Below are 16,992 nucleotides of genomic sequence, written 5' to 3'. Positions count from 1 at the left end.
TTTTTTTATGTTGTCTCCACATTCCCTCCAATAGTTTTAGCGGTCTATGAATTTCTAGTATTCATTCCTTCATTAAACCCTGTAAACGCACAGGGAATAAAGGCTCTTGCTTTTGCACTCCTTTATTTCGGACACTGTGAAAAAGGTGCACGACAACACTGAAGATACTGTGCGTCTGCCACAAGGAGGCGTATTCCGACAGTCGTGTCCAAATGTCGTGTGCAGTGGAAACGCGGCTTAAGAAGTGCGATCTTCACTTGTGTAAAGACTTTAATTACAAATAGTTAAGGGCGTGCATGAAATGTACATAAATGAAAGTGAAAGTGCCAAACTGCAGTTAAAGTCGACAAATTAAAAATGAAACACTCATAATCACATGAAACTCTGGAGGTATATCTGAAATACTGTGCTATAACATGTAAAACGGGATCATGAAAGTAACACTCAAAAAGCATCTTATGTAAACACCTTAGTCCTATTATTCACTTAATTAGATTAAAGCAAATATTTTAAAGCAATTTATCAAAATTTTGATACTGACCGTTAATAATTATAAGAATATTATAATAATCAAGGAAATTGGTATTGCATTATACCCCACCTTTTTTATTCAGTCCTCCATAAAGCTTAATTTCTGTGGAAGTCAATGAAATCATGTAATGTGACTTTTGCAGTGTAGACGCGCTTCATTTATTGAAGTGTATTTGTTTCATTCTTGTTTTAAAATGTTTTTAAAGGCTAAAGAGAACCCTTGATGTTGTGTGTATGCATTCAGTCTCAGAGGATGGATGTATGGATATCTGGATGGATGGATGGATATGTGGATATTTTGATGGATAGATGGATGGATGGGTGATTGGATGGATAGATAGATGAATATTTTGATGTATGGATGAATAAATATATGGATAGATAGATATTATGGATGGATGGATGGATGAATGGATATTTAAATATATGAATGATGGATGGATAAATGGATATATGGATAGAGGGATATATTGTAGGATGGATAGATATGTTTATGGATGAATTGATGGATGTATAGTTGGATGGATATATGGATAGATGTATGGATGGATGGACATATAGATGGAGGGATGAATATATGGATGGTTGGATATATGAATAGATGAATGGATATATTGATGGGTGAGTAGATGGGTGATTGGATGGATATATGGATGGATGGATGGATGGATGGATGGATATATTGAAGGATGGGTGAATATGTGGATGTATGGATGGGTATGTTTATGTATGGATGGATAAATGGATTAATGGATGGAAGGATAGTTGGATGGATATATGGATAGATGGATGGATGGATGGATGGATGGATGGATGGATGGATGGATGGATGAACATATGGATGGTTGGATATATGAATGGATGGATGGATATATGGATGAGTCAGTATATGGATGATTGGATGGATGGATGGATAGATGGATGGATGGATGGATGGATGGATGGATGGATGGATGGATGGATGGATGGATGGATATATGGATGAGTCAGTATATGGATGATTGGATGAATGGATGGATGGATGGATCGATGGATATATGGATGGATGGATGGATGGATGGATGGAAATATGGATGGATGGATGGAAGGATAGGTGGATGAATGGATGGACATATAGATAGTTGGGTAGTTGGGTACATGGATGGATGCATATATGGAATAATATATGGATGGGTGGATAGATGGATTGATAGATATATAGATGGGTGGATGGAAATATGAATAGATGGATGGATATATGAATGGGTGGATAGATGGATGGATGGATGGATGAATGGATGGATGGATGGATAGAGATGGAAAAGTAAATTGAAATGGTTTTAGTCATAAAATCCACTGATAATTGTGATTATGATTCTTCTGTTTGATATAAACGATTCAGATTTTTTTTTCCACAATCGATCAGCAATACTACTCAGTACTTCTGAGTACTTTTAAAAGGGCTACTTTTGCTGTAGCTGTTTACAACATATCCCTTTACTCTGCTTGCACTTCATTTTTGGCAAATAAAGCTTTTAATTGAGCTTGATTTTTCAGCACTCTTTCCGCCGCTGGTAATCTGACAGGCACTCTGGGACCCATGTTGTCGGCATCCATGGATGTCAGGATGTGTAAATGAGGAATACATATTCCCAGCTCACCATGACCCTTCTCTCCACAGCAGCCTTTGACAGCATGTCAGACGCTGCCGTCAGGGTGTTAGACACAAGCGCTTGCGTCAGCAGTCTTTCCGCAGACTGATCAGAAAGGTTACAGAGTGCAGATCTGGGCGTAAAGTTAAAGTGTATGGACTGTATTTGTCCTCTTCACCTCTGACCCGACAGCTGGGCAAATAAAGACAGACAAGGCATTAATGACACTACAGATAGTGTGCTTACAGCGCACACAACAGCTTAGACGTGTCACTTCGCTGTCCTTCTAGGAAATAACCCTGCTGATCTCTCTCCCACATCTCTCAGTGTTTTCTGATTGTGTGAGTGGGCAGGACAAGTGGACATGCTGGCTCTGCTCCAGACTGCTGGGAGCTGCTTCACTGTCTGCAGCAGAAGGGCCATTCTAGGATGTTCATTTTAGGTGGTTCAGTCTGCCATGAGGATACAACAAAAAATGGTTATACTTTACACTAAGGTTTGATTAGTTAATGTATTTACTAACATAAACTAAGTGTAAACTATTCTTTTACAGCATGTATTAATCATAGTTTAATATTTACTAATGTTTTATTAAAATCCAAATTCATGCTTATTAATGCACTGAGAGTTAACATGAATTAACAATGAACTGTATTTTCATTAACTAGTGTTAACTAACATGAACCAATACTGTAATTGATTATTGTTTGTTCATGTTAGTAACTGAAATTAACTAATACAACCTTATTGTAAAGTGTTATCCAAAGAATAATGAAAAATCTAATAAAAATGCTTGTAATAGGGTAGGGTAAGGGTGACGCAGTGGCGCAGTAGAGTGCTGTCGCCTCAGAGCAAGAAGGTTACTGGTTCGAGCCTCAGCTGGGTCAGTTTGCATTCCCGTGTGGAGTTTGCATGTTCTCCCTGCGTTCGCGTGGGTTTCCTCCGGGTGTTCCGGTTTTCCCTACAGTCCAAAAACATCTGGTACAGGTGAATTGGTTAGGCTAAATTGTCTGTAGTGTATGAGTGTATGTGTGAATGTGTGTGTGGATGTTTACCAGAGATGGGTTGCGGCTGGAAGGGCATCCGTTGCATAAAAACTTGCTGGATAGGTTGGCGGTTCATTCCGCTGTGGGGACCCTTGGATTAATAAAGGGACTAAGCCGACAAGAAAATTAATGCATGAATAATTGTATTTTCATTAACTAATTTTAACTAGGGCGAAGCAGTGGCGCAGTAGCTGGAAGGGCATCTGCTGCGTAAAAACATGCTGGATAAGTTGGCGGTTCATTCCGCTGTGGCGACCCCGGATTAATAAAGGGACTAAGCCGAAAAGAAAATGAATGAATGAATAGGGTGGGGTTGTGCATACAGTAATGATTTACTCAACTTGTGATTCAAAACAATTCATGAAACTGATCTCACAATGGGGTGATCTACTACATTTTCCAACACAATCTCAGGGTAATTCGTAACTTTTTGATTTAGTGGCTAATCCGAATGAATTCGTATGATCTAATTCGTACAATTTAGTACGATTTGCTCATCACCCAATGACTGTTGGGGTTAGGGGTGGGGTTGGGTGCCACGCCTCCTTTTTAAAATCGTACATTTTCGTACGACTGAACTCGTACGAATTAGCCACTAAACTGACAAAACGTAAAATACTTACTTTTCCTCGTGAGATCAGGCTGCATTTTCAGACGACTATAACATCTGCCTGAGAGATTTCTGTGTTTGCTTATGTAATACTCATTTATTTATTCATTTCTTAATGCATTTAATAATCTTTCAACTGGTTATTTTTACTTATTTATTCATCTACTTTTTTGAATTACGTTTTATCCTGGAAGATAAGTCAAATCAATGCAAATTATAATAAATGTTTAAAATAAATAAATACAAGGGAATTTATATATAGCACATAAGCAAGTAGAAGGAATTACTGATGTCCTTTCAGACAGAGTGAGTTTGTTTTATTTTGAAGAATGACCTATTTTGTTTAATAAATTGCATGTGATTGTATCCTTTGTGGCGTCATGGTGGTGCAATGGGTTGCACAATCTCTTTACAGCAAGAAGTTGGGGAAAATTGGCATTTCTGTGTGGAGTTTGCATGTACTCCCCTTGTTTGTGTGGGTTTCCTCCGGGTGATCCAGTTTCCCCATAGTCCAAAGACATGCGGTACAGGTGAATTGGGTAGGCTAAATTGTCCGTAGTGTATGAGTGTGAATGAGTGTGTATGGGTGTTTCCCAGTGATGAGTTGTAGCTGGAAGAGCATCCGCTGAATAAAACATATGCTGGATGAGTTGGCGGTTCATTCTGCTGTGGCGACCCCAGATTAATAAAGGAACTAAGCCGAAAATAAAATAAATGAATGAATTCACATGCCTCTTCATTCATTTAACTTTTTGTGTGTTGTGTATGACCTTGCTCAATTAGCATGACAACAAATGGGTTATGGTTTCAAAGTGTTTCACTACAATCAACTACAGTAATTATTTCACATGACTTTTCAGGGCTCAAAATTAAGGATTTACGAAATCTCTAACCACAAAAAAAAAAAAAAAAATATATATATATATATATATATATATATATATATATATATATATATATATATATATATATATATATATATATAATTCTTAGCCACAAATTTTATGTAAAAAGTGTAAAAACAAATAAAATATAAATGTATATATACACTTTTTATTCAACAGAACAAGTAAAAAACTAGTAATAGGTGTAGACTATTGTCAACTGTGAATTTGGACTTGTGTTAACCTGTATCTACAATGTCACACACAAACTGATATTTACTTCCAGTGTGTGGCACATTCCATTTCCGTAAAGAATCTGTCATTGTAAGTTTTTTTCGGGACTGGTAAAAGTGTTTTGCGTCCGGTTAATTTTTTTCTAAAATATAAATGTGTTTTGTCGTTTGTCTCGTTTCACCAGGGTGTTTTCACACCTCTACTTTGAAAAAAGTCAGAAAAGTGGGCGTGTCCAGCTCTGTTTAGGGGGGAGTGTAGGCGGAACTAAAGAGGGATGGTGTGGGAGTGTCTATTTGGTCGCGCTGAGTTTCAGAGTCAAAACACACACACACACAGGGGAGAAAGTGACTTTGTTTACATGGACATCTGTAGTCGAATTATTTGCCAAATTATTAAATGCGGACTTTAACTGCAGTTTGGCTCTTTCATTCAGGGAGTTCATTCATGTCCCTTGCGACAAACGAGATATTTGATTCGAGGAACTGCTCTAAGCGTGTATTTTTAATGCAATGTCTGATACCGCACAGGGAATGAGAGAAAAAAAACCTCAGCATTTCCCAGAAACCTAGATGCACACGGCAGGTAGTGTCAGAAAGCCGCGTGTGTTATTCCGGTCACAAAATGCGGCGAAAATCCTACACGACGGTAATAGTTTGGTTGTGGTGCTAACATGTTTACACTCGGTGCAATAGTTATTCGATAAGAACAAACTGAATAAACAAGAGCACTGGTTGCTCACTTACCAAATCTGTAGAGAAAGGACAATCACCAGAAACTTGAGCCGCGTCTCAATAAAGAGGAGACTTCAAGCGAATCCGGATCTCAGCATTTGCAGATGAGAACAGCTCTCAGGTAAACAATGTTCCTCCTTAGACAAGTAAGTTATTGTTGTTGTGCGTCGCGTACACTGTTAATCCACACGTGACTCCAGCTGAGCTCTCACAGAGAGAAAATTAAATCAACACTTTACGCTTGTTTTGCCAATACATAGTGGTGTCTCTGTCGTCTAAACACTGTGACAGTAATGAATATTAATGAAGTTGCACAATAGAGCGCGCTGATTGGTTTGAACCAAGCCTTACTCATGCATTAATGCAGCACACTCTGAGACGTAATAAGCCACACTCTGGCACAGACGTCCAGTCTGCACGATGGAATACACGCTATTATCTCATGACCGTGACGAAGTACAAATTTGCTTGAAATAACGCAAAAACAACCAATTTACACTTTTTAGTGAAATATAGGTGTCCTAATAGTGTTTTTAGCAGTGTGGGACACATATACGACTGTCAACAGCTCAAAAAATGTGTTCAAAGCCCAAGTGAACTGTGCTCTGAAGCCCGATTCAGAGCACTTACACTTCGCAAACGATCTGGGAAAGGGCCTGGGCACGGTTCGGATAGCATAGTGTGAGTAGGCCCTGGAATACTGAAAACTATCATTCCAGGATTTGCCTGCCCTGTCTGCCAGAACAGGCTTTTGGATCACGACCCAGCAGTTAGAGCAACACTGATCTACATCACACCCTCGACAGGTGTTTGGTCCCCATGGTGCAGGTCTCTGCTGAGTTTTTCTTCTTGTTGGATTTGATCCATTAGCAGCTGTTTCAGCGTTGTGGCACTCTCAGTAGGGCGCAAGGCTCATGACATCAACTGGGGCCTTCACACCTCCGACGACTCTGTAGATGAAAAAAATACAGTCTGATCAATTCTCCACGTCTACTCAAGCAATATGTTCATTCTAGATCCCATCCAGTTTACATAGGTGAATAATAATCGAGTGCTTTCCAGGGCCTTAAATAAAACAACTCCCACGTCTAGAGCTGAATCATGCCCACGGGTGTCACTCATGCTGCTGGAGTGGATGTTAAAAGTGTTTATGATGAGCAGATAAAGGCTGAAGTGCTGGAGCGGGGGAGGTTAATGCTAATTCAACAAGCTACATGGGTCTTTGTGATTAGCCGCTGGTAAGGGTCCCCTGAGTGGGCTTTGTTCTGAACGTGTGTGATGTGCCTGTCGTCACTTAACCTCGGTCTTCAAGGGCTCAGCAGGCCAGGACGAGTGCTGGGACTGGAAACTCTCATTGTCTGAGCTCTATAGGAGGTGGTGGAGGGGAACCAGTGTTGGGCTTGTTAACATGAGGAGTGATGCATTCTGACATAGAGCAAAAGACCATGCATATTGGGGGACCAAAACCTAGATCTTAGAATTTAATGATTTTTTTTTTTATTAGTATTATTTATTTATTTATTTATTTATTTATTTTTTGTTGGTAAAATGGACATAAAACAGCCCAGGCTCATTCGCGAGAACAGCAGGTGCGAATGGTACTCGCGAAAGATATTTGAGATTTGAAAAACTTACACAGTGGCCTCTGGTTGATTTACGCAAAAACAGAGTGTGCGAATGGTACTCGCGAAAGACATTTGGGATCTGAAAAGCGTACACAGCAGCCTCTGGTGGATTTACGCCAGAACAGCAGGCGTGAATGGTACTCGCGAAAGATATTTGAGATTTATTAAAAGCTTACACAGCAGCCTCTGGTGGATTTACGCGAGAACTGCATGTGCGAATGGTACTCGCGAAAGACATTTGAGATCTGAAGAAGCGTACACATCAGCCTCTGGTGGATTTACGCAAAAACAGCAGGCACAATTGGTACTCGCAAAAGACATTTGAGATCTGAAAAAGTGTACAAAGCAGCCTCTGGTGGATTTGTGCGTGAACAGCAGGCATGAATGTTACTTGCGAAATACATTTGAGACCTGAAACAGTGGCCAGTAAGACATTTGAGATCTGAAAAAGTGCACACAGCAGCCTCTGGTGGATTTACGCAAGAACAGCAGGCGCGAATTGTACTCGCAAAAGACATTTGATATCTTAAAAAGCGTACACAGCAGCCTCTGGTGGATTTGTGCGTGAACAGCAGGCATGAATGGTATTTGCGAAATACATTTGAGACCTGAAACTGTGGCCAGTGAGACATTTGAGATCTGAAAGTGCACACAGCAGCCTCTGGTGGATTTATGCGAGAACAGCAGGTGCGAATGATACTAGCGAAAGACATTTGAGATCTGAAAAAGTGCACACAGTAGCCTCTGGTGGATTTATGCGAGAACAGCAGGCACGAATTTTACTCGCAAAAGACATTTGAGATCTTAAAAAGCATACACAGCTGCCTCTGGTGGATTCGCAAAAACAAAAACTGCAAAAAGAAAATTACCCCCTGGGATATATTTTACATGTTTCAATAATGAGCCTGGGTTGGTTTGTTTACAATACTTGCGTTAGCAAATTTTTCTGTTTCTATGTATGTTTCCAGTCTTTTTTTCTTTTTGTTTTTTTTTCTTATATTTTTAAATACCATTTTATTATTTTATTTTATCGTAAAGCACTTTGGATCAACAACGGTTGTGTAAAATTGTGCTCTATTAATAAAGTTTGCCTTTTTTAATTTAATTTTATTTTATTTATTTATTTATTTTTTTATTTGGGCTGGGTAATCAGAATTTATTAAATTGTAATCAATCTTCAGTTTAATGAAACAATATTCACCCTTAATGTGCGTGCTTTACTCCAGCAACTGTGAATATTATCGTAGCCTTAATTATGGATTCCATAGCTGTAAAACATTTTAAATGAAATATCAATAGCTAATCAATACTGAATCATATCAAAATTGAAATCCCATGGATTGAAGAATTGAAAACCTTGCCCAAAGTTTTAATCAATTTAGGTTTCAGATTCAGATAATTTAAATGTCTAATATATGGATGAAAAACTGCTATCATGATACAACATATTGTTATTATTAAACTCCAAAGGGCTATGATTTTATAAAATAAATATTAGTGGTGCACAGTTGTTTGCTTATTTATTTGATGTTGCACATTGTACTTGCTTGGGGTTTCAAAGCAGTTTACAATCAATAAATAATGTCCAGTTGTGCCAGTATATTTTTTTGTGATCTATTGTAGGTTAAACATGGCAGTGTTTACTTTATTGTGCTTCTCTTTTCTGTTCATTCATTCATTCATTCATTCATTCATTCATTCATTCATACATTCATAAATAAATAATGTGCAGCCAGCCTTGTATAGCATTTAGGCAGTGTTTATTGGTCTTTTCTTTTTCTTTTCTTTTCTTTTCCTTCCATTTGTTCAATTGTTAGTTTGTTCGTTTATTCATTTGTTCATTTATTTGGTCATACATTCGTTCATTATTTCATTTGTTCGTTTGTTTATTTGTTGGTTCATTCATTCATGCATTTAATCATTCATTCATAAATAATGTGCAGCCAGAATTGTATTGCATTAAGGCAGCATTTACCTTATTGCACTTTTCGTTCATTAGTTCATTCGTTTGTTCATTTGTTTGTTCGTTTGTTTGCTCACTTGTACGTTTATTTTTTGTCCCTTCATTGGTTTGTTTACAATTTAGCATATTAACAGTATTACTTTATATGTCGTGTGTTTGTTCTTTTTTCGTATGTTTGTTCGTTTGCTCTCTTGCTTACTTGTTCGTTCATTCATTCATTCATTCATTCATTTTTTGTCCTTTTGTTGGTTTGTTTGTTTGCTTGTGAAAATTTGCAGTGCTTGACTAACAGTTTTGCATATTGACAGCATTACTTTGTTTGTTTATTCCTTCGTTCGTTCATTCGTTCGTTTGCTCCCTTGTTCACTTGTTTGTTCATTCATTCATTCATTCATTCATTCATTCATTCATTCATTCATATTTTGTCCTTTCGTTGGTTTGTTTGCTTGTAAAAAATCAGCTGTGATTGGCTAACAGTATTGAATATAAACAATATCACTTTGTTCATTCATTCATTCATTCATTCATTTGTTCGTTTGCTCGCTCGCTCCCATGCTAACTGGTTCGTTCATTCAATATTTTTTTTTTGTCCTTTCATTGCTTTGTTTGTTGGCTTGCATAAATCTGCTGTAACTGCCTCACAGTTTTGAATATTAATGGTATTACTAAGTTTATTTGTTCATTCGTTCAATCATTTGTTCGTTCGTTCATTCTTTCATGCTTTATCCTCCCTATTACATCATAGAGCAGAGCAGAACATTACATTTCCTGTCATTTTAGCGGACCACCTTCAATAAAAGATGTTTTTAAAGTAACAACAACAACAAAAAATCTATATTTATGTACAGTATTACTTTGTTCATTCGTTTGATTGTTTTGATTTGAAGGTTAGAGTCAACCGCTGCATTATATTTTGTACACTTTTAGGCTTGTGTGCATGTGTGTGTACACTCTCTGCTCCATAACCTCTTTAGCCTCTATCTCTTGTGCTCTTACATTTGCTCTTTAAATGAGATATTGAGTGCCACCGGAGGCCTCTGCTAATCTCAGCACCTAGGCTCACATTTCTGCAGTGATCGTAATCACTAATCACATTAGCCAACACGCTAAACTCATTAAAGCGATAACCCACTTTAGGGTGATGACCCCAGTGAGAAACTATTATGTTTTGAGGAAGGAGAGGCAGATATCCCTGCATCCGTTGTCTTGTTCCATCCCAGCTACGAGTCAGCCAGACTAGAGGCTTCCTCCGTCTGCTTTTCCATTAGCGTGTAATGGGATCTCCTGCTCAGATGGGCTGGATATTCTCATTGTTTATGAGTGTTTCATAATTGGAAGGGATTCTGGGAGCCGTATAAAGCAGTCTTTCTGCATGCAGTCCGCGGTTCCTGGGCAAGTCCTCTAGCCTTCAACATGATTTTTGACCATGTGAGTTCTGCAAGGCTAGTCTCGCTGCCGCGCAAACGCTCCAAGGTCGAGTCTGCCAAAAAGTTCTGGAAGGTAAATGCTGCTTTTTTTACTTGACTTTAGTTTGAGCCAAAATATCACATGGTAAATCACTGCTTGTCTGTTTATGGATTGTTGTTTGGTTGTTTAACAGTTTGTTCAAAAAGCTTTCATTTCATAAAATATAAATTAGGGTGGCATGGTGTAAATCCGAATGTTGGCAATGTCTCAAATTGTAAAAGCTTAGGGTTTCAAAGCTTTTCGAACTCAATAAATACTGTGCATTTATATAAGTAGATCTACTGCTGATGAATATGATGGCATGTTTTACTATTGTAGTAAAACGTTATATTGAGTTTTATTTTATTTTATTTATATTTCGGTGACACAAGCAAATGTATATAGTGTTTATTTCAAAGTAAACGTATGTAGCATTGCTCTTGGCTGCATAGGACGGACCAGTTATCAGTTTGAATAGGATACATTTGATTACTTTTTTTTAAAACTATTTTAGATTGTTATATTTAACTATTTTATTTAATTTTATTTTATTTTGAGTAGTCAGTAATAGTAAAATGTTTAAATATCTTGTTATTTTCCTTCTTTTTTTATTTTCTTATGGCAATTATAAGTATTTTGTTGACAGAATAAACTGTAGACAATAAATTGTATAAAAGAAAGTTCTACTATTTTATGACAAGTTAGAAATTTTACTATTTTAATCTTATTAGTTATAAGAGTGCATTATTTTTTTTTCTTATTTTACTTTATTTATGGAAACTGTAACATTTCTACAGCATTCTTAGGCCAATACAATTATATATATATATATATATATATATATATATATATATATATATATATATATATATATATATATATATATATATATATATATAATTTTTTTTACTTAAATTATTTTACCTGAATGCATTTTTCAGTAAGTATTTAATTGAATTTAGTTTAATATATTTTAATTTAGCGAAGCAGTGGCGCAGTAGGTAGTGCTGTTGCCTTACAGCAAGAAGGTCGCTGGGTCGCTGGTTCAAGCCTCGGCTCAGTTGGCGTTTCTGTGTGGAGTTTGCATGTTCTCCCTGCATTCGCGTGGGTTTCCTCCGGGTGCTCCGGTTTCCCCCACAGTCAAAAGACATGCAGTACAGGTGAATTGGGTAGGCTAAATTGTCCGTATTGTATAAGTGTGTGTGTGAATGTGTGTGTGGATGTTTCCCAGAGATGGGTTGCGGCTGTGTGTGTAGATGTTTCCCAGAAATGGGTTGCGGCTGGAAGGGCATCTGCTGCGTAAAAAAAAAAAAAAAACTTGCTGGATAAGTTGGCGGTTCATTCTGCTGTGGCGACCCCGGATTAAAAAAGGGACTAAGCCGACAAGAAAATGAATAAATGAACATTTTAATTTCATTTAATTGAATTATTTATTTTAGTAAATATTATTTAATTTATCTTTACTTTTATAAATTATATTAATCTGAGCACAATTTTATTTATTTATTTATTTATTTATTTATTGAAACTAAAGCATTAACACCATTTATTTTCTTTCTGTAACATTTATGTCTTTTTTTATTTACCTGTAACATTTCTACAGCATTCTTTGACCAAAACGATTTTACTTAAAATAAATATATATTTTTTTAATTATTATTATTATTATTATTATTATTATTATTATTTAATATATCTTTACTTGTAGATAAATTATTTTACCAGAATTTTTTTTTAAGTAAGTAATTTATTTTATTTTATATTATTTGACGTTATTTATGAAAACTGTAACATTTCTACTGCATTCTTTGGCAAATACATTATTTATTTATTTGGTTATTTTAACTTGTAGGTAAACTATTTTTACCTAAAGGCATATTTTCTGTGAGTTTAAACAGTTACATGTCTAACATAAAAACAAATCTATTGGAACATTATAATAAAATACATAATACCAGTAATAAACTTTATAATATTTTTATAATATTAAACAAATAGTGTAACCTGCAGTGTACAGCAAGTGTTTAATAACAATTATGCATGATTTATTTTTATTTAATTATTTATTATTCGTTAATTATTTATTTCATTTAATTTCAGTCAGCAATAGTCTTGTATTTTTTTCTCTCCTTCTTCTTCTTCTTCTGGTTATTACTGGTATTTTGGTGTGCAGAATAAACTACATATTGTATAGTACAAAGGCAACTGCTGCTTTATTCCAGTCTTTAGTTTGAACGTAGAGTCGAAGAGGATCGATTCAGTAACTAAACAGGTTACACGCAGAATTACTGCTTGTCTGTTCCTCCACTGTTCTTTGGTTGTTTAACAGCTTGTTGGTTAAATGTGGTTAATCAGGCTAATTGTTTACAGCAGTGAATGCAGGAGGTTAATCACAGCAGATGTTATGTCGTAGAGATGCAAATGTAAAGCCTGTAGCTATTACCAACCACAACCTCTGCTTCATTCATCTGTAAATGCCTGTTTATATTTATAGCAATGATTGTACCCCTGTGCAATCATTGTGTTACTAAAGACATGTTTCAGCTCAAATAAGCCCGGATAGAAGGATTCACAGGCTGCCTGGAAACTGGTTGGACATGTTAATTGGCCAAGAATGCAACAACCGTTTTTAATGCGCTGCCAATTGCGTTAAAATGATAGACTGTTGTACTTAATAAGATCTATTTAAGATGAGATAAGTCAAGAATTGGAACAACAGCAGTGGAATTACCACGACTAAATAGGCAAATTTTTGCCGTCACATTTTATCCGAGATTTAATTGTACAAATCAACACTATAAAATAACTTACTATAGACTGAAAAGAATGATTCATTGGAATTTTTTAAGCTAAAGCTGCGGTCACACTTGACTTTTCTTCCCATAGACTTCTCTTCATACGCACGTGAATGTGTCAGACCGGAAACGCAGGGTCATGCGTCAAGTTTCACAGGTTGCTGTGGCGCAAAGTATAAGCTTGGGGAACTCTGACCTGCGAAATCGCATTACTTGACTGCGTGAGACCAATCAAGGATGAAAACATGTCCTCTCTGGACAGAAATTTAAAAGATGGCGCAATCCCTCGCTTTATTAATGTCTAAAAAGCTTGTTTAATCCTGCCCCTATTCGCAGTGCCGCACCATAGAATATCGCATGCTCAAACTCTAATGTGATCACAGCTTTAGTCTTTGCAATCAATTTATAGGGGCCGAATTTAAACAAGCAAATGTAGCTAAACATTATTACATTTATTTTGTTTGTTTAAATTCAGCCCGTATCAGTTGTTTGCAAACACTTACCTTAGGTGAAGTTTTATAAACTTAAGCCGCGGTCACACTGCACTTTTTGCCCCACAGACTTCCATTCATACGCAGGCTAATGCAGCAGACCGGAAACAGAAGCTTGTGTGACAAGTTTTGCAGTTTGCTGCATTGGAAAGTTCAAGCTGACCTAAGAAATCACATCACGTGATTGCGTGAGACCAATCGAAAATCAATACATGACCTCTCTGGACAGAAATTTAAATTATGGGCCTATCGCTCGCAAATTTTAATGTCTAATCATCTTGATTAATCCTGCCCCTTTTTGGAGCAACGTACAACAGAAATTCACACTCTCAAACTCTTGTTTTTTTTATGCTAAATGATCAGGCCGGAGCCCTGGGCTCAATTATCTCTCTGAGGTCAGGGTTCTCTGCCGGAACAGCATGCCAAACCTGCAAATTATTATCAAGCAATTTCCAAGTGTAACTCTTGCAAACATTTTAACATTTTCATAAATCTAATGAATATTTTTTTTAGTGTACTTTAAAAGTCAAGGGGGAAGAATTTATTATATATATATATATATATATATATATATATATATATATATATATATATATATATATATATATATATATATATATATATATATATATATATATATATATATATATATATATGCAATCAGAAAACCCCCTTAGAATTTTGTTTTTTTTTTTGGAGAGAAGATGGAGAGAAGAATTTTTTCAACACATTTCTAAACATAATAGTTGAAATAACTAATTTCTAATAACTGATTTACTTTATCTTTGTCATGATGACAATAAATAATATTTAACTAGATGTTTTTAAGACACTTCTATACAGCTTAAAGTGACATTTAAAGGCTTAACTAGGTTAATTAGGTTTACTAGGCAGGTTTGGATAATTAGGCAAGTTATTGTATAACGATTTGTTTTATAGATGATTGAAAAAAAAATAGCCTAAAGGGGCTAATCATTTTGTCCCTAAAATTGTTTTGAAAAAAAATAAAAACTGCTTTTATTCGAGGCAAAATAAAACAAATAAGACTTTCTGCAGAAGAAAAAATATTATCAAACATACTGTAAAAATTTCCTTACTCTGTTAAATATAATTTGGGAAATGTTTAAAAAAGAAAAAGAAATCAAAGGAGGGCTACAAACATGCAGTTGAAGTGAACTCTGAGCTGATTTGCATGTTAATTCTAATCTGGAGCCGTTTCATTAAGTTAATTTGTATTGTGTATTTACCATGTGTTTTCTTGCATTTCAAAAAAATTATTTTCAACTTTGCACCACTTTTTCAATCAATGTGTTAGTAGAATAGTACATATGTGTGTCAAACATTTTGTTAAACATGTTTGAGCTGGTTATATATTAGAAAACAAGAAGAAAATTATCAGTTTAGTGATGTACCACTTGAATTGCACAGGATGACTTCTGATGATGAAGGTAAAATGACTCACAATCCAGGAGGTGGTGCTGATCAACATCAGTAATAGTTCAAAGACTATAGATTAAAACTATAATTTAAAACTGACTCTTTATGGTGTATGCATAAAACTGCAGACAGGAAGTTTGAAGCATCCTCCTTACGCATACAAAAATGCATAACAGGTAATTCTGCATTTTATGAAAAAGGTCTATAAAGTGAACTTTATGTCAGCTCATGCTGCCTAGTATTTACTGTCAAAATGTCAAGCTAGCAGGTCGCCCACCACATTGACTGATGGATAAGCAAAACTGCTTACACACCGGAGATGAGAGCTGGATAGGAATGTGTAAGATCTGTTTCGAGGGTGTGGAAAGAGCCAGGTCAGTTTGAAATCAAATCGGATTAGAGTGGAATGGATTTCTGAAAGCACAGCGGCATCTGCCTTTATGGAATTCTCAAAAGTCCACCAGAGACTGGATCTTTGCATTTTTCTTTTGCGCTTCTCTGATGGTTTTTGAAACAAGGTCAATAATGTAACCCATGTTTTATACCAAAGTCTATTCACTTATGTATACATATTAACACAGGCTCAATGGAAATAATGCTTCAACGTAAACATTAGTTTGACTGCAGTTATTATATACAATAAATACTGCAAAGAAGTATTACACCATCAACATACATACTAGTTGTCACATTGATGATTGGTTATAGGGCATATTAAATAGGAATAAAGGATTATGCGTGTGCAGTTATTTGCGAAAGACCAAATAAATAACATTTGCCTGACATCTCTATCTCCAATTGGACAACTTTTCTAGTGTGTTCTCAGTAGTTCACTTACTACGGTGTTGTACTTGTGAATCAGAGCACTCAGGTTAGAGTTAGTGAATCAGGTTTCCACAAAAGACATGAAAGCAATACAAAATCAAGGTAAAACTATGAGGTCGCTGTGGATTTTTTTTTCTTATGCTTTGGTTAGGTTAGTGGTTCGCCTGTACGATAAACACTGCATGATGCGGTAATTAAACTTGTGAACAATTTGAGTTTACTTTCTTCATTTGTGCGTCAAATTAGCTTAATTTGCACGTGAAAGTCAAGTGTACTTGTCTGCGGACTGCTAGAGAAGGGCAAACCACGAAGAGTGTGTAACTTGCAGTAATCGAGATCCTATTGAATCACGAGGGATTTCGCAATGAGATATTGCAGACAAGATGGTGGAAATACCAAATGTTTTCATGAGTTTTCTCCAAATTTATTCACAACCTATTATTTTTGATGTATTAATTAATTTAGCAACTCCACTAGCTGACTTCCATTTTTCATCCATTTTGTCATCCCTGTTCTGAGCAGGGATCGAACCGGCGATACTTTGAAAGTATCAAGGCACCCTTAAAAAAATAGTCCTAAATAATATGCTAATACACTTTAGTATGGTTCAAAAGCTTTTTACTGGAAATTACAAGTATGTTAGTCGAATTACTGGTGCGTGGGACTGGTGGAGTGTTTTGAAATGTAATCAATGCCTAATCTCTCACTATACACATACTAGCCCACAAGGGTGTTGAAACCTT

At 36.1% G+C, this 16,992-nt stretch overlaps 1 protein-coding gene across 4 annotated transcripts in view; it reads left to right on the top strand.

The window, feature by feature from the left end:
• dpp6a (dipeptidyl-peptidase 6a) overlaps nt 1–16,992 on the top strand; it is a 467,305-nt gene that overhangs the window by 180,905 nt on the left and 269,408 nt on the right. The window contains exon 1 of one of the 4 annotated variants that reach the window (XM_009297267.5): nt 10,408–10,755. The exons of the other annotated variants lie outside the window; for them this stretch is intronic. Within the exon in view, the coding sequence (XP_009295542.2) occupies nt 10,669–10,755 (87 nt within the window). The 5' untranslated portion in view covers nt 10,408–10,668. Of the gene's footprint in view, nt 1–10,407; nt 10,756–16,992 lie in introns of those variants that run through there. 4 annotated transcript variants of the gene reach the window in all.

Source organism: Danio rerio, chromosome 24, assembly GCF_049306965.1.
Source record: "Danio rerio strain Tuebingen ecotype United States chromosome 24, GRCz12tu, whole genome shotgun sequence".
Lineage (NCBI taxonomy): Eukaryota > Metazoa > Chordata > Actinopteri > Cypriniformes > Danionidae > Danio > Danio rerio.
This window is presented reverse-complemented; position numbering and strand designations above follow the sequence as displayed.